Genomic DNA, 18,918 nt, shown 5'->3' with positions numbered 1-18,918 from the left:
GGCTTGCTTAATGAGCTCAGTTCCTCTGTTTTTTGTCAAGTGACCTTGTGTGTTGAGAAAGGCACTCTGGACGTAAAGCATGTTATTGTAATGATGATGATAATGATGATGATTATTGTTTTTATTATTAATTATGCCACAGTAAACGTCATATCCTGAGTAACATAGTTTTAATGTTTTAATGTTTTGTTGTTGCAAAGAGTGTCAACAACTAGAAGACTGACTATTCACTCATGACACTATTATTATATAGCTATTAGTTTCATAACTTCCTTTATGAGTAGCCTAGTGTTGCTCCATGACTCATCTGTTAGTTAGTGACCGTTGCTTTCGCAGTTCTTCCTGTCTCCTGACTGTGGCCTCTGCTGCCCTCTGCAGGTCATGGAGGAGAATGGCATGCGTAAGATGATGCTGCTGCCCCATGCGTTGGAGTTCCACCCCTCCCTGCCTCCTCCTCCCCCACACCTGTCCCACTACCCCCCGCACCACCCCGCACTGTTGCCCCACCCGCACATCTACCCGCCCGAGATGCCCCCACACTACATCCACCACATGCACTCGCTGCCTATCTACCCAGAGCAGGGTGAGTGCAGCCAGCGTGGGAACATGGGTTGCTGTATGGGTGTTGGTGTGTGTTTGAATCGACATATGAAGAGTGTATGCTGTACAGTTTCTGTCTTGTTTCCTCTCTGACCTGCTCTGCTCCTCTTCCGGTGTGTGTTTCTGTGTCTGTGAGCATGTGTATGCGTGTGTGTGTATATATATTTTATTGCATGTGTTTATGTTTGTATATATATTTGATTCTGTGTGTGTGATTCTACATTTGTATGCAGAGTTGATGTGTCACAGCATGGCGATGCCTTCCCTGAAGGTTCAGGACCAACTGCACAGGCGTCTGAAGGATCGCTCCCCACCGGTCGCTAATGCCAACCCAAACACTAACGGGGTGCACCTCAGCACCCATTCGCCACTGCCTAAAGGGGCGCCCCTCGCCCTGCACAACGGCCACGGCAAGCCCCCCATGCCCTCCCCACACCCCTCCCGACACAGCAAACCTTCTGGCCGGACCAGAGCCACACCTCCCTCAGATACCGAAAGCACAGGTGAGAGACAGAGAGAGAGAGAGAGAGACAGAGAGAGAGAGAGACAGAAAGAGAGAGAAATACAGAGAGAGAAAGAAAGAGAGAGAGAGAGCATGTGCCTGAATGTCTGGACCAGAGCCACACCTCCCTCAGATACCGAAAGCACAGGTGAGAGATAGAGAGAGAGAGAGAGAAATACAGAGAAAGAGGGAGAGAGAGAGAGAGTGCATGTGCCTGAATGTCTGGAATGTACAACACTGTGATCTGAATCATTTTACATGTGGGCATAGGCTGTATCAGTCTGGGAAATATTTCTAGTGTAGACAGTGCCAAATAATTTTGTTCTCCTTCTCTTTCTCTCATACCATACCATTAAGGATTCTGTTTCAGCAGGTACTAAACTGTATTACAGGGAGGGCTACAGACAGATTCTAAATTATGTTTGAGATGATACAGAGGCGAGATAGAGGATGAACACGACCTGTTACGTGTGTTGCTAGTCTGTTCAGACATGTGTGCATGGGTCAGGTGTCAGCTGTGTGGTCTGACTGTCAATGCAGCAGTGTGCTCTGTGTTGCATATATACATTCACCTGATTTGACTCGGGGATCCTGAACGCTGTGTGTGTGTGTGTGTGTGTGTGTGTGTGTGTGTGTGTTTGTGTTGGTTGGTGTTGCAGATGTCGAGGCAGAAAAACACAAAGCAAAGGAGATGTTGTCCAATGTGTGCAAACCCTCAGTGAGTGAAAACACACACACACATACAGACACACTTACACACACATACACAGTATACATTACAATTACGGTAATAGTAATAAGTCAGATATATCTCAATTACTGCTAAAAATACATCACAATTAACACTAAACAGACACACATCATGTATTATGTGTTGTTCACATCTGTCTCACATTAATACGTACAATGATGATGACAATGATAAATCATTTTACTAACATAATATTCCCTCTCTCACTCTTTTCTCGCTCTCTCTCTTTCTCTGGTCTGTCTATTTCTCAGGTCAGTGGTTTAACGTTTCATTCAGCAGTCCTTTCCTGGTGTCCCCCCATCCCCCTCCCAGCCAGAGACCCCACTGGCGCAGACAAACACACTCACACGCACACACCTCCTCTGCTCTGCTACGAGCTGGCCTTGTCGCAGAACGGCACCGATGGGGACTACAGGCCAGTCTATCAGTGAGTGATTTCCATTCTTCCCTCATTCTCCCCACTCACCCCCATCTCTCTCTCTCTCTCTCTCTCTCTCTCTCTCTCTCTCTCTGCCCCCACTTATCCAGTACTGGCTGTGTGTATTTACATTTTGTCTGTAGTTTGTGTAAATGCATAAGCTCCTACATCTTCAAAGTAATGCTGTATGTGTGAGTGTTTGGGATGTTATGATGTGTCAATGTGTGCAGATGCAGTAATGCAGCAATGTATTTCCTATTCTCTTCTCCAACCAACAGAGGAAATGACACTACATTCACATTAGGAGACCTCAAGCCAGCTACTCACTACTATGCCAGGTATACGCAAATACACACACACACACGCACACACACTCAGACACAGACTCAGGCCACATACACACGAAACCAACGGGTTTATTTTTTCTTACCGCTCTCACATCTTTAACGACACCGGTAAAAAAAACGTGCGTCCGCACGAAGAGGTCAAACTGACAGAAAACGCTGTAGTCCATATGCCAGGCCAGTCGAGGGCGCCGGGACGGTGCAAGAGACATAAACATTCCAAAAGCAGTCACATGAGATAAGCAGACTGGAAAATTCAGTTTTCAATTCAACTGTAAAACTAATAAAGTTCACCTTCAGGGTATGTGACTGCTATAGTCATAGGTTGTAGTAAGCTAATGTTCAACCAAGTTAAGCTAACGGTGTGGTTCTAACTTAGCCACAAAAGGCTGATACTGCGTGCACAGAAATCATGACGGGGAAAAGTAAAACATTTTAATATGACAAACAAATTCTGACAAGTCAGGTCGAGTGTGGTGGCCTTGTGTTGACGGGTCCACACACACACACACACATATACAGTGTGTATATGTATATATATATATATATATATATATATATATATATATATATATATATATATATATATATATATATATATATATATATAATGTATATGTGTATATGTATATGTGTGTATGTGTATATATATATATATATATATGTATATGTACATGCACACACATGCACAAACATTGATCTTAAACATTATTACACACACACACACACACACACATTTACACACACCGAGTGAAAAGTTCATTATGCTCATATTCACATAATGTGTGTGCATGTTTTGTATGTAATAATGTTTAAGATCAATGTTTGTGCATGTGTGTGCATGTACATATATATATATATATATGTGTGTGTGTGTGTGTGTGTGTGTTTGTGTTCTGCAGGGTGTGTGTGGCTTGTCGCTCCATCAAGGGCTCTCCGTCAGAGGCAGTGACGTTCACGACTCTATGCGCCCCACCAGACACCCCCCCACCCCCCCGGGTCCTCCTCCGGACCAAGAGCTCTGTGGGGCTGCAGTGGAAGGTGATACGCACGCGCGCACACACACACACACACACACACACACACACACACACACACACACACACACACACACACACACACACACGGGTCCTCCTCCACACTAAGAGCTTTGTGGGGCTGCAGTGGAAGGTATGAGACACACACACACACACACACACCTGTGCAGTGGAAGGCATGAGACACACGCACACACACACACACATTCAGACCTAACGGAAAGACCTCTGTATTCATGTGAACTAATAAAATGACTGGCTGTGTTCTTATGTGTCACCAGGCCCCCAATGACAATGGCGCAAAAATCACTGCCTACCTTCTGGAATGCTGTGAGGTATGCATTGCACACACGCACACGCACACACACACACACACACGCACACGCACACGCACGCACGCACGCACACACTATATAATTGTTAGAGAGAGATGGTGACGTGTAAATACACACACTTTCACAATAGAATGAATTCTAGGAGAATGTTGTGTTTTTGGGCAAATGGGCAAATAATTGAAATACTGTGGTACACCTCAGCACACAAGAAGCAGCATGTGTGCTAAGGATGTTTTTAAAGATGTTTTGATTGTGTTCTAGCCTCATTTGACTCTCTCTCTCTCTCTCTCTCCCTCCCTCCCTCCCTCTGTGCTGTTGTGTGCACCAGGAGAAGCAGAACTCTTTTAAGGAGGTGTACTGCGGCCCCTCCAAGCAGTACAAGGTGGTCCGGCTCACCCCCGCCACCAGATACGGCTTTAGAGTCGCCGCCAAGAACATCACAGGGATCAGTGCCTTCAGTGAGGTGCTGTCCTGCTGCACGGTGGGCTGCGCCCCTTCCGCCCCGTCGGCCCCTGCCCTGAGTGCCGTGGGCGTGCGCTGGGTCAGCCTGCACTGGAGCGCCCCCTGTGGGCTGGTGGGCAGAGACCCGCTCACCTACACACTCGAGATGGAGGAGCCAGAGGTGAGACTGCAGTGCACTGCGCAATGATCTACTCGCCACAAAAGATTAATTTATGCTCCTTTCTTCATATGAACAGTGTGACGTCAGGTTGTGTTTGTGTTTGTGTGGTCCGTAGGGGTTTCAGCCCAAATATACTGGAGAGGAGATGTGCTATACGGTTAACAGCCTGGAGAGGAGCACATCCTACAGGTTTAGGGTGAGCGGGTGTGTGTGTGTACATGTTGCTGGTGCTAGTGTTTCACTCTGTGTGTGTGTGCGCGTGTGTGCGTGTATTTTGGTGTACTATAATTCCTGTTTGTGTGTGTGTGTGTGTGTATGTTGTGCAGTTGTTAGCTGCCAATGCTGATGGTTGTAGTCAGCCCAGTGCAGTGGTGGAGTACAGCACCGGTGCAGACGCCCCCACCAGACCAGGAACACCACAGCTACACACACCGCCCCAGCCACACAGAATACACACCATCTGGGGTAAGAACATGCACACACGCATACACACGCACAGTGGTGTAGGGGGATTTTTAAAGTAGGGGGACGCTATTTTAATGACATCATTGCTGTCTGTGTCTGTCACAACTGTCACACTCGCACCTCCACATACATCGGTGCGTAAGGCCAAGGCCAAATTGTTACCAGCTTTTGTGAACATGAATTCAAAATAAATTAATTAGAAAAAACAATTAAATTACATGGATTATCCTCAAAATGTAGCCTAATGTCTTCACCCAAACTACACTTTTCCACCAAAGTCTATGAAAATGGTCTGTAGCTTTTCATTGTGTTGTATCATACAATAAACAGACAAACCATAATGTAGAGTTGCGTATGTAATCTAGCGTAGTCTAATCTCCTTGACGCATAACATGCCGCGGCATGGCTTCATTCATTACCACACGTAAACCATGGCAATAACAATAGCAAAAGTAGGATTCACACGCATTCAACACACCGTGTGGGCAGTGTAGCTCAATTTGAGGGGGCGTCATATGAATGTCATTGCGAATTATTAAAATGCAGAGGTGCACAGTCAATAAAACAAAACAAAAAAATATTAGAAAGAACATTGGCAGGCAAGTGCTAGTCATTTGAAACGTTTTTTGTTTGGATGAAAGTAACTGCACCAATCGTAAGTTTTTCCTAAAGTTGTTCAGGTTCACCGTTGGGTCATTACTTTTGGTTAAATAGCCTATCACTTTTATTGGAGCTTCCTCGATAAAAATCACTCGTATTACTCACACATGCTTATCGTGTCATTTTGACCACTGAATTAGCCCACCTGCTTTCTGCAAAACACAAACGAAGGAATTGTAACAGTGGGCCATGAAGATGCTTGCTAGATTCGGATACAGGCAGTTGTATAATTGATGGTTTTCTAGCCACTTTCGGGTAACGCGGAATGACGAGCTGCGTAGTTTTTAATGTCTTTGCGCATGGTGGAGTGCTACAGCATGACGGTCATTCTTGCAACGAATTTTATGACAAAGGCCTAATTGGAGACATTTGCGTGATGCGTTGTTATCACTGGTAACAACACTTGTTATATTAATAAATGCATATTAAAATGCTCAAAACAATGCCCCAAGAAGTGAGGGGACGGCGTTCCCCCGCGTCCAACACCCACTACACCCCTGCACACACACGCACACACACACACACACACACACACACACAGATATACACAAAAACACATGTGCCTGTACATTCTGACAAGATGAACATTACTTGGAGTGAAAAAGCCAAATCTCTTGGATGATCCTTAGAGATCCCTTTCGCTTTACGTAGAGGAATTTACACATTTGTTCTGTGTATTATAGATGCCCCAGAGGATTATGGAGGATCTCCCATAATGCACTATATTTTGGAACTCAGTCATACAGGTAAGGACAGTGACACTTAACTGATGCGTCAAAATACATCACTGTGTCAGGTGTTACATTTTTTGCATTGTATATTTGTGTGTGTGTGTGTGTGTGTGTGTGTGTGTGTGTGTGTGTAGATGATCAGTGGGAGGTAGTATACACTGGACCTCAGCAGGAACATGTATGTGATGGTTTGGAGCCAGGAACTTCGTATAAACTCAGAGTGTACTGCCAGAACCAAGGAGGACAGAGCCAGGTATATAAACAAATGCACACAACACTAAAACACACACACTCACACATACTTACAGGCACACATGTATGCACATACTATACATACTTAAAGGAGAATTCCGGTGTGATATTGACCTAAAGTGTATTGAAACATGATACCGAGTGTGAACGTATGTCTCATAGCCCATCTCGACTTGTCCCCTGCACTCCAAAATCTGGCGCTAGTTAGCCGATGCTACCAACAACTTTTTCAGTAGTGGTGCTTCGGCATCGGGCTAGCCATGCAAATAAATCACTGTTTTACACCCATTTACGAGGCTCAATGTATCTCCACACTTCATTGGTAGACTTCCTAGGGCCCTGACATTTAAAACGAGACATTGAGAACTTTGAAAAAGCACTGGTAGTTTACTTACAAGACGATTTATACAGACAGTATCTTCACGAAGTGTAACGTTTGCAGCCATCTTGAATTTAGCCACGATAAGTCGAGCAACGAGTAAGAATGAACAGGTATGATAAGGGATCAGATTCCAAAAATAATTCAGTGGAAATGCATGGATTCCAGTTTCTTCCAGTAGCAGCAACTGGAATCCATGCATTTCCACTGAATTATTTTTGGAATCTGATCCCTTATCATAGCTGTTCATTCTTACTCGTTGCTCGACTTATCGTGACTAAATTCAAGATGGCTGCAAACGCTAAACTTCGTGAAGATACTGTCTGTATAAATCGTCTTGTAAGTAAACTACCAGTGCTTTTTCAAAGTTCTCAATGTCTCGTTTTAAATGTCAGGGCCCTCGGAAGTCTACCAATGAAGTGTGGAGATACATTGAGCCTCGTAAATGGGTGTAAAATAGTGATTTATTTGCATGGCTAGCCCGATGCCGAAGCACCACTATTGAAAAAGATGTTGGTAGCATCGGCTAACTAGCGCCAGATTTTGGAGTGCAGGGGACAAGCCGAGATGGGCTATGAGACATACGTTCACACTCGGTATCATGTTTCGATACACTTTAGGTCAATATCACACCGGAATTCTCCTTTAAGTAAATAAGTACCGACACTTGGATCAACAGATAGACACACACCCGTCCACACAGGCATAACACTGTTTGGGATCAGTTGTGAATGTTTACAAAAACTGTCGTCCTGCTTCTCCAGGTGTCTGAGTGCCTGTCAGTACAGACTGCCCCAGTGCATCCTGGGCCATGCCGAGCTTTGTCTGTGTCTGGAGATGCATCACCCTCAGAGATCACACTCAGCTGGGGTAAGTCTCATACGCATACGCACACACACACACACACACACACACACACACACACTTTTCTTTGATATCCCAGGTATGTGTGTATTTTGTATTGTATTCTGTGTATCTGTGTATGTATATATTAAATAATCATTAAACAATTAACAAATAAAATAAATAAATAGATACATACATAACTTAATATATACATGAATAAATAAGTATATGTTACTGAGTAAGTTTGTAAAATAAGTTGTACCTGATTTGACATATTCTTTAAATCACACACAGAGGCACCAGAGTGTAATAGCGGTTTGGATGTGTGTGCGTATGCTGTGGAGATGGCCGACTCAGTGGATGCAACACACATACACGTGTACGAGGGCCCTGATCGGAGCTGCGTTGTCAGATCCCTGCTACCCGCTACAGGCTACTGTTTCTGGGCCAGAGCTGCCAACCAGGCAGGGGTAATGACAAAAATAAACCCCTAACTTTACAAACTCAGCACACACACACACACACACACACACACACACACACACACACACACACACACACACTTTATGCACACCATCTTCAGATGACTATAACCATCAGTCACATTATTGAGTGAGCTTGTATGTATCTTAAAATCCTGAATTCTCTTTGCCACATTTTTGAACACTCGGTGATGTGTTTTGTGTCTGTGGTTGTGTGTGTTTGGGTCCAGTGGGGTCCTTGGTCAGACATGTTCGAGGCCTCCACAGCTGCTGGACCCCCACAGCCATGTGGTCCCCCAGTCCTGACCGTCAGGAGTCCCACATGCGTCAACGTCAGCTGGGAGGTCAGTAGCAGCCTCATCCTCATTACTAGCTGGGGTTCCCCCTTCACTGTAAAGCACTTAGGGTGCCTTGATAAAGCTCTATAAAAAGTTGTTGTTGTTGTTTAGTTTGCATAAAAGGCAGTTAGTGAATGAAAAGGTACACAGACTCTGAGATTTTATTTTGACAACATTTTCAATAAACGGCAAACGAATCAACTGGATCTGTCTCCATGACTGATAAGGTACCAGGTAGTGACAATTAGTGGCATAGTGATTAAGTGAGATCAAAATTCAGAGGCACTTGAGTAGGCTCAGTGAAAGTGAAATATAGAGCTCAGTGTAATATTAATTGTGCCCTAACTACAGGTACCACCGTGTAACGGGTCGAAGGTCTATGAGTTTCGGCTGGAGTGGGGGTTGCTGGGCGGGTCCCTTCAGGTGATCTACCATGGCCCCTCGGCCTGCTGGGAGATGACAGAACTGACCCCTGCGTCAGAGTACTGCTGCAGGGTGCAGGTAAGAGGAAACTCCAGCGAATATCTCCAGAACTACCGGGGGTGCACCAGTACTATCAAAGCCAGGTTTCTCCAGTTCCATACTAGTGCTGGTAGTGGTCTAACTTGTATTTGGTTGTCTGTATTGGTGGGCTCACTCCTAGGTTCCAAATCCGAAACCTAACTAGGGTGTTAAGTCCCAAAACTCATGGATCTGTGTGAGACGTTTGACTCCCTGACTACTCTGCTTTGTGTGTTGGATCCATACTGTAGCAGTAGACTACAGTACCCATAAAACAATGGGAGAATTTCTAGTTTTATTCAGCAAAGATGTTGACACTGATATAACATCACAACATCTAGTATCATTCATTATATAGATGTGTATGTATATGCCTCTTTAATTTATACTAAACGTTAGTTACTTTTTCTCTCAGGCTGTCAGTGAGGCTGGGGAAGGGCCCTTTGGGGAAATCACCGTGATAACGACTCCCCCTTCAGTGCCGGCAACAGTGGAGTGTGTTGAAGAGGTTTCTGCCGAGTCTGTGAGTGACAGCACAGCCGGCGCCTCCCCCTCACGGCTCGCTCTAAGGTGGAAGGAGCCCTGTTGCCATGGTGCGGAGATCACAGGATACAACATTGATCTGGGAGAACAGCTCCCCCTCTCTGTAGGGAGGATCAATCACCACATGCTGGAGAACCTGCAGCCTAATACCACATACAGGTAAGGTGAAAAGGGGGTTAGGAATCCTTGTGTATCAACTGATCTGTGATTTTTTATGAGTGACCATATTTTATTGTAATGGTCAAGCAATATTCAGCCATTTCCCCCTATGTAGCTGTGGCTATCATGAGATGGTCACTTCTCAGAACATTTAAAGGAGAAATCTGGCGAGTTTTCACATAGATCTTTCGTTTCTCGAGGTCACCGAGTACTGTCGGTACAAAAGGGTGTGTTTGAGTAGACTGACCTTTTATAACACTTTTTAGGGTCAGAGTTCGGGCTCTGAACAGCATTGGAGCTGGACCTTACAGCTGCCCACTGAGGGTCCGTACTCCCCCTCTGCCCCCTGACCCCCCCTCGCTGGAGTGCACCGTCTGCAGCCCCCACACTCTGAAGCTACGCTGGGGAGAGGGGCCCACACGCACCCCCACACCCAGGGGTACACACTACTGCCTGCACATGCAGACAGGCGGGGACAGGTACTGACATTACACACATGTACATATATTCTGCTCATATACACATACACAACTATGTACTGTATGCGGTGAGGACTAAGGAGATCTAACGCATATAAACAAAATACACACAAACATAAACACAACATCCAGTTTAATTTAGATGTGCAGACCTCTTGTAGTTGTAGCTTGAGCCAATAGGAGGCACTGTTTAACTATGCTACTACTGCATGGTAGAATACTATAATAACTGGTAATTTACAGCATCGATGAACACAGCAAGCATTTATTAGTCTTGTGTGTTGTGTGCTTATGTATGTATTTATTTAAATGTGCATTAATATTAAATCACTTGTGTCTGTGTATGTGTGTGTGTGTGGGGGGTCTGTTTACTTCCAGGTTGGTGTGTGTGTACAGCGGTTCGAGCCACTCGTTTAAGCTGCAGCGTCTCGGTGAAGCCACCGAGTACCAGTTCAGCATCCAGGCAGTGAGCTCAGCTGGCCGGGGGCCCCTTTCCCCCCTCTACAGCTTCAGCACCACCCGCTCACCCCCACCTCAGCTGAAAGGTACACACACACACACACACATACTGTACACACACACACACACACACACACACACACACACACACACACACACACACACACATGCACACACACGCGTGCGCTCGCACGCACACACAGCATCTTTAGATCTAGATTAAACTATTATTTAGTTGTATTATTATTGAGTTACTACCATTGTTTAGTTACCATTGTCACCTGTCTCTCCTGTAAAAAGCTCCAAAGATTGAACCAGTCCAGTGGAACATGTACTCCGTCACCTGGGAGACCCTCCAGCCAATGAAAGGAGACCCTATGCTGTACACACTCCAACTGATGCGGGGGAAGGAAGTGGAGCGGGTAAATAGTCTACACAGCCTCCTACTCCAGTAACGCAGCAATGGACACGTCACTACTTAAAACACCATATGTTATAGATACTTATTCCACTGCTTGGTTGAATTTCCCATTGTCCTACGTAATTTAGAACGACCATTAACCGTATGTTATTTGCACACCTATGAAGTAGATCCATTTTTTTGGCCGTATCACACTTGTATATTAATTCGCCGAACTCTTTGTGAAGTTTAAATGAACCGTCACGTTGCATCCGAGCTGTAAAATGCAGACGTTCAGAACATGGTAACATTGTAGCATATGACGGAGGTGGCTTTTAGCTAGATGGATGACAGCAGGCTAGGTAAAATAGCGATGTTTCAAAGCTAAAGTTTATCAGAACGCCAGTCTTGTATCCCACCTTGGGATACGCCCGCTTGACAACGGGAGAGATAGAACGACTGGCCTTTGGCCGTAGCAACCATCCATTTAGAACTAGTAACGGCAGTTTGTCCTGCAAGTTGAGAAATTAGTTGATATGTTTTACAACCTCGACCGTGCATTAACTTCTGTGAACAGACCACCGTGTCATCCATTATCCCTTACATAACATTATGTTATAGATTTCATGGTCTTTGGAATGGACACTTAGTTTTGTCTCGGATTTACACTAACTCTACAATGTTAAACCCTGTTACTTTTCTCTCTTTTTCTCTCTCTCTCTCTCTCTTCTCTCTCTGTAGCTCTACCGTGGGGCTGCCACCTCTTACACCTGGCAGGGTGTGCCCACGGGCGCCGACTGGCGCGTGCGTGTGTGTGCTGGGCGACGCAGGCCAGAGGGAGGTGAGCTGTGGGGGCCATACAGCCCCGGCACAGCCCTGCCCGCCCTCCCTGATGCCAACCGGGACGCCAAATCAGTGGCAAATGCCAGCAGCAGCGGTGGGCAGTGTCACCGAAGGTGGAAGCTCACAGACGAGCACTTCGCCTTGCTGGTGTTGGTGGCATTTGGTGTCGTGGCAATCCTGTTTGCCGTGCTCATTCAGTATCTGTTCCTGTGTAAGGACTGAGGAAGAGAGAGAATTAGAAAAAGTTGAAGAAAAAGAAGAAGAAACAGATGTAGAGAGAGAAAGAGAAAGACAGCAAGAGAGATGAAGAAAAGAAAGCAGGAGCAGGTCTCTCAGCACATTCTGTAACTGGCACACAGTGAGCTCATTTCATTTCCCAGTATATTATTATTATTATTAATATTATTATTATGTTTATTATTATTATTATTATTATTATTATTTTATTATTATTATTATTATTATTATCACTACTACTACTACTTCATATGAGACCATATTTAGTTGACATAAGAAGGTACTTTTTAATTTTATGCCATGACCAATGCAAACTGTGACGATAGATGTTTAGACTTAACGTCTTACCCATCTGTCTTCCCAAGAGAAAAGCTTCGGCCAGTGTGTCTGTGTTTCTGTGTGAGAAGCCAGTGGGGCTGTATCTCTGAACAGCTCTACATGATCTGGCTCATGATTTCTAGATGTTTCTGTATGTCCATGGCAAATGGCAAAACTGGACAAGGGTAGTCGTTCTGTTAGCTTTGGCACCCACATTCTTTTAATCTCCTTGAATGCTAACGCTACATAGATACAATTTTATACTTTTTTAAAATACTACTCATACACTGATGTGTCTTTGGGAGCTCCTGCAATGTCCATAATTGAAGCCTGGGAAAAAATGTGGGCTGTTCCACAGGATATATGTCAGGAACCGAGATTCATCTTGTTCTCTTTAAACTGTTATGACGGCAGTTCAAAGCGAGATGGTGCCAAAGCTTTCAATAAATATGCTCAACGTGCTGTTTTTGCAAACTCTCCCCCGTTAAGGTGGACAGAGAGTGTCATACTTTTACAGATTATTTTATCTAGCAGGTATATTTTAACATCAGCAACGCCAAGAGAAACACAAGTACGTATTCTCTGATGTTGGGAGAGTTTAATATGTTTGGTTCTGCTATCATACACGTACACATATACATACATTCTAGTTATGTTTTATGTACACCTAGATAAAGCAGTACTCTCAAGATATATGAAGTATGCATTTGTTATAAATGTATTTCTATTTGGCTCAAACTGAGCGCCATAGTCTTTTCCTGGCTTTAGTCGACCATTGATACGTATGTATGTGTGGTGTTGGGAGGTTTATTGTGAGACAGTAAGCTGCAAGTTGAACTTACAAATCTTTAACCAGGACTAATTTACCTAATGTTACCATGAACCCTTATTAAAACTGTTAGTGGTTGTGGTGACAGGTTGGACAACTGTTATAAAATCATGTAAATGTCAGCTAAGCAATTCGAGCTACCTAGTTTGGCTAAATACTAATGTATTTCAATCTGCCAAACCAATTTAATTCTGAGTTTCTATGCCATTGTTGCTCTATGTCATGGTTTCTGGCTTCAGTATGAACCAGAGGGCAGTGGGAATGGTGGACACAGTCACAAAAGTAGCGACGCTTTGACAGTTCAGAGGTCAAGGCCAGGGCCAAATCTAAGCCCGGGAAATGCCTCTTATCTCTGGGATTTGGAGGGAGGCCTAGTCTTCACATTGTAGCACGTACATACATTTGGCAAAGTCCATATTTTCCCAGGGAGGTTTTTATTTTTTTTATTTTTAAAAGAAACATGGTGCCTTTTGAACTTATTGTGATCTTCCTCCCTCGTTTGCTGGTCATCAAAACAAAAAGCAGAAGCTATCTGGCTCTACCAAGTCCCCACCATCCGTTCTCCCCTTTGAGGATTCTATTCCAGAAACCAAAATTGTAGGATCTCCCATGGAATAATTAAGTATGTTTGTTTATTACTTACTAAGACAAACATCTGGGAAATAGCCACTTATTCTAATCTGTCTTGTGTGGACTGTCCATGACCTCTGCTTCTGTTTCTCTGTGCTGTCCTGGTGAGCCCTATGCTCTGTAGTCTATTTGGTACACCCTTAGAAAGGAATAGGGTTCCTGTCAGCCATGTTATCATTGTGGGAAACTTTGAATGCTGCACAGTGACCTCAACAATCGGATGTGCCTGAACACCAAAACACCTCTTCTACAAGTACAAAATGGGGTTTAACTACAAATCACTTTCTGCTCATAGATTAGCATTGAGCTATAATGGACGGTTATGTGTCCTGGTTGAATTAAAACTATGGTCCATAGCATTTGACTCCCATCTGTGGCATATAGCTCTGTTGATTTGGAAATCTTAGAGGAGACGTTTATGCTGCCCTCACTCACCTGCCTTTCAAATGGTTATATACTGTTTTATTTCAAACTTGCCTTTTTTTTTCATAGGTGTAGCACTCTCCCTTATCTGAGAGATGTGTTTCCATTGGTAACACAACTTGTTAAATTACTTTTAGAGGTAAATAACATCTCGTTAACCTGCTGCTTACTCCATATCTTTAAACATTTGATTTCTGTGCAGCAGATGTTTGATAGATGATACAAAATCCCTGTTCCCACATACACTGTGAATGACTGTTATAATCCAAATTCAAAACTTGAGTTAACAGAACATATATCATGGTACACTTCTCAAGTACAACAAAAGGTAATAAAGTCTTAAAACTGCCATTGCTTGATATACAGTACATATCTTGCAAAATGCTTGACCGGAGTCGTTGACTAAAATGACACTACCATTTGCTCCATTAGTTACATTGTCAAGGACTTTATTACCTTTTGTCAGACATAAACAACACTGTTAATAAGGATTCTCTGTGTGTCCAAATGTAATGACACTGGCTCAACTACAGGCTAACAAGTATCGCCCAGGAACTCTCCAGGGATGTCATGTGGGGTTGTGTGTCACGCTATCATGCTGTAACTCGTACCTTATCTGTATTGCCCAACAAGAAGCTGAGCGAGCCTTTACGAAAACTTGAGTCAAGTTTACGCTTACTGTTTTTCAAGGACAACAGCCATACCACATTGCAATCAGTTCGAAATGTATGTCTCATACCCCTCTCTAAGCTTACCAACGATTATTGCTGCTACTACTCCTTCTGCTGCTCTTGTTACCTGTATCAGTTTAGTGAGAGAAAAAATACATTTTAACAGATTTATATGAAATTATTATTATTTTTCCTTAGTGGTAAATGACTTGTGACGTATGTAGGGTTATCACCTTTAGACCCTGTCCTCCTCGACTGAAGTTTGCTTGGTCTTTTTTTACGAAGCTGCTGGAGCTCTTGTTTGTATGTGTGTGTGCTCGTTTCCACTCAACCTCGAATTGGCTTCGGTTTGAAAGTGGGGGGTTTTCTCAGGCCAATAAGTTAATAAAATCACTTTATATAGCGGTATTCTGCATTGGATCATCTGAAAACAAACTCATTAATCGGTCCTGTGGTCTCATGGTTTCGCACACGGTTCTGTCTGACCACAGAATTGGATTGCGCTCTTGCGCTCAATGACTTGGGTCCACTGATCTTGAGTAAAACATTCTCAAAGTTTCTGACAGATAGTCCTTGTCTGATTTGAACCTTTACTCACATATACAAATTATTGTATACTTTTCATGTATTTTTCAATTTATTATTTTATCAAAAGGGTTGCACAAAAAGGGCTTTCACTGAATCATGGGAATTGCTCCAATGAATAGGGGAAAAAGGCAAAAGAATCTTCACACTTACCCTCTCATCCCACGTGCCAGTATTTTCAGACCACACAAACTGAGTTTTACAGCATATTCTCTTTATTTTGATACTGAAATGTATTTTTTATTTTAAATACAAATGTAATACATTCCAAAAAATATTTATCTACATCATTGGTCATTATTTCTAGTACAGATCTCACTGTTTATGTTATCTGTTTTGTTCTATTGCTAAACACAAGAAAAAGATAAACTGCCATGTATTATTGTCATAACTAAATTGTAACAATCATAGATAATATATTTAATATGGCAAATAAATTATAGTCCTTATATGAAATGCCTTGTCTGTCTTGGTCCTTTCTTTTATACATAGCCTATGTTTACCTTCTGATATGCTATCCTACCCTCAAGTCACACAACAGTGTAAAGAGATTCCTGGTGGTGTTACCAACTGTGTTCAAACTGTGCTGACCTACACAAGTATTTGGACGCCTGCCATTACACCCATAGGAGCCTCAGTGACATTAATATGGAATGTGTCCCTCCTTTGCAGCTGGGAAGGCTTTCCTTAAAGATTTAGAGGGGTCTTTGGGAATTTTTTCCTATTCGTCCAGAAATGCATTTGTGAGTCCATTCACTGATGTTGAATGAGGAGGCCTGGCTTGGAAGGTTTGATTAATATTTATCCCAGTAGTGTTTGATGGTGTAGAAAACCCTGTTCCCTGCAAGCCAGTCAATGTCTTCCATATTAAAATCCCTAATCATGTCTTTATGGTCCCTTTATGTGCACTGTGTATAGTTCTGCTGGTGGAGGGAAAATGTAATGTTTTCAGGGGTTGGGTTAGTGAAGGGAAATCTTTATGCTCCACTCTAAACCAAGACATTTTAGACAATTATATGTTTCCAGCTGGAGCAAGGTTGGTGTCGTGAAGCCTTGCGCACGCACATTTCTGCCGAATAGGATGCCCGATGAGTGCCCAAAAAGCGTTGCAATATGGCCGCCGAGTGGAGGGACTTGCCTAAAAGGACTTTAGTTTTATGTGGAAGAACTTGACTGGCCCATAGACAAGTTTCTCTATGCCATCAAACACCTTTGGGACTAATTAAGGTGAACCGACTCCATAATATGGATTTAGAATGTGATGTCATTTAAGTTCCTGTGGGTGTAATGGCAGGTGTTCTCATACATTTAGGGTAGGGGAGAGCCGGGACAGTTGAAACACTTTTTAATTAAACGTAATTTACAAAGTGATCGTACCACACTGAAAGCTAATATTTGGTCACTAGTAACCTACATATGTCCTCTGTCAAATACAGATGCATTTTCAGCTTTGAACAAAACCGTTCAGGAATTATTACAACAAAAGTGGGACGTGCGTAATGTTTCATTCGTCCCTCCTGGTCGGGACAGTTGAAACAACATAAGGGGACGAATGAAACATACAGTTTAAGCCATATAAACGTCCAACAACTTCGAAATTTTACTACATATCATGAATGTTACTCCCAAAAGGTTTTATTTTAGATAGATTGTTGCAGAGCTATACGTCTTTGTGCATGTCTGTTAACAACTCATTGCCATCATCATGAAGCGTGTATGAAGCGTTTTTTGAAATATCATGCCCTGTGGATGATTCTGCTATGTTTATAGCTAGAACGGTAAGCTTTCCCATTTACATAATTATATTGTTGAAAATGTCGTTTCACTAGGTTTTTACGTGGGTTAGGCCAATGCACATCCAAATAAGTAGGCTTAATGACCCACCGGCCGTCAGTCTCCATAGGATAACATGGGAAAACTCAACCCCCTACCTGGTGGGCCCAAATGTATTTTCATCTTCCTAAAACTGTTTTTCTATGTCTTACCTCCATAAATAATTGTTTAAACACAGCTATTTGTGCATTTAATTAAAATACATGGAGTTACAGCCTGGTCGGGACGATTGAAACACGTGTTTCAATCATCCCGACACAGACATATGTCACTATAGCTTGTTTTGCTTTCCATGTAAACAAGCATGCGATATGAAAGTCTGGGATTGTGGAGAACACTAAATGGTCCACTGCAGTGTTTCTCAAACTTTTTCAGACCAAGGACCACTTAACCAGTAAAAAAAACATCACGGACCACCTAGCTAATAGACACAATAGGCCTACTCACTGAACCACCTTGCTAATTGTCTTTGCACCTTACTTATTGTGTCAGAGGATTTATATGATTTAAATTGGCATAGCTTACATAGGCAGTGTTGCAGAACTGTTTGGATTTACATACAAGTTGGTTCAATATTGCAAACAACTCATCTATATTATGTTTTACCACGTCTGCCCGCGGACTACTTGGGATAGCTTGCGGACCACACTTTGAGAAACACTGGTCCACTGAATAAGCATTAAGTCAAACCTTTAAATGAAAAACACTCATTGATAATCGAAAAAATGTAACCGCTAATACTTTTGCGTATCAAAACTCGTTTATCGCCAGTAACTCCGTGATAAAATGACATAGCAGGCAGATATTTGGCTGATAGAAGGAGGTTAACATGCTCTATGTTTTGACCGAAGGACGTCGGTCTATCATCATTACACTCGGAGAAAACTGGATTGTTTCATTCGTCCTGTGTTTCAATCGTCCCGGCTCTCCCCTACCTATTCCCAAACCTCTCCCTTTCTTTGTCTCTATGGCTCTCTTTTTGGCATTTACATACAGTAGAAAACAGAATGAGCATGAATGTAGGCCTAGGGCGTACTGTACATAGTCACCTTTCTATTGCCACCATCACAGATAGGATTCACCATAACAAGGCTATTTTTGGAATACGCAGGTCTGTTACTTAAATGAGTTACAAAACGTCAGGTGGAGATCCTGTTACCAAGGAAACTATGCAGAATGTTGCTGCAATGCAAAGCTTCAAGAAGGACAGTGACACATGTGCATGATACAAGTATGCACCCAGTGT

At 43.1% G+C, this 18,918-nt stretch overlaps 1 protein-coding gene across 3 annotated transcripts in view; it reads left to right on the top strand.

Annotated features, from left to right (window-relative positions):
- The window catches only part of LOC121693897 (fibronectin type-III domain-containing protein 3A-like), a 28,969-nt gene extending 12,672 nt beyond the window's left edge, over positions 1-16,297 (top strand). Inside the window, exons 5-25 of one of the 3 annotated variants that reach the window (XM_042073641.1) lie at positions 379-583; positions 834-1,010; positions 1,762-1,820; positions 2,105-2,280; positions 2,550-2,609; positions 3,518-3,656; positions 3,934-3,987; positions 4,316-4,609; positions 4,725-4,805; positions 4,936-5,074; positions 6,418-6,480; positions 6,600-6,718; positions 7,861-7,966; positions 8,237-8,412; positions 8,655-8,768; positions 9,114-9,263; positions 9,679-9,965; positions 10,232-10,444; positions 10,823-10,989; positions 11,204-11,325; positions 12,045-16,297. In XM_042073641.1, coding sequence (XP_041929575.1) covers positions 379-583; positions 834-1,010; positions 1,762-1,820; positions 2,105-2,280; positions 2,550-2,609; positions 3,518-3,656; positions 3,934-3,987; positions 4,316-4,609; positions 4,725-4,805; positions 4,936-5,074; positions 6,418-6,480; positions 6,600-6,718; positions 7,861-7,966; positions 8,237-8,412; positions 8,655-8,768; positions 9,114-9,263; positions 9,679-9,965; positions 10,232-10,444; positions 10,823-10,989; positions 11,204-11,325; positions 12,045-12,368 — 3,225 coding nt within the window. In that variant the 3' untranslated portion in view covers positions 12,369-16,297. Of the gene's footprint in view, positions 1-378; positions 584-833; positions 1,104-1,180; positions 1,251-1,761; positions 1,821-2,104; positions 2,281-2,549; positions 2,610-3,517; positions 3,657-3,933; positions 3,988-4,315; positions 4,610-4,724; positions 4,806-4,935; positions 5,075-6,417; positions 6,481-6,599; positions 6,719-7,860; positions 7,967-8,236; positions 8,413-8,654; positions 8,769-9,113; positions 9,264-9,678; positions 9,966-10,231; positions 10,445-10,822; positions 10,990-11,203; positions 11,326-12,044 lie in introns of those variants that run through there. The other 2 variants (XM_042073640.1, XM_042073642.1) reach the window with 2 other exon arrangements.
- Positions 16,298-18,918: the final 2,621 nt, after the last annotated feature.

Source organism: Alosa sapidissima, chromosome 20 (genome assembly GCF_018492685.1).
Source record: "Alosa sapidissima isolate fAloSap1 chromosome 20, fAloSap1.pri, whole genome shotgun sequence".
Taxonomy (NCBI): domain Eukaryota; kingdom Metazoa; phylum Chordata; class Actinopteri; order Clupeiformes; family Clupeidae; genus Alosa; species Alosa sapidissima.
The sequence above is the reverse complement of the archived record's forward strand: the minus strand, read 5'-3'. Positions and strand labels throughout refer to the sequence as shown.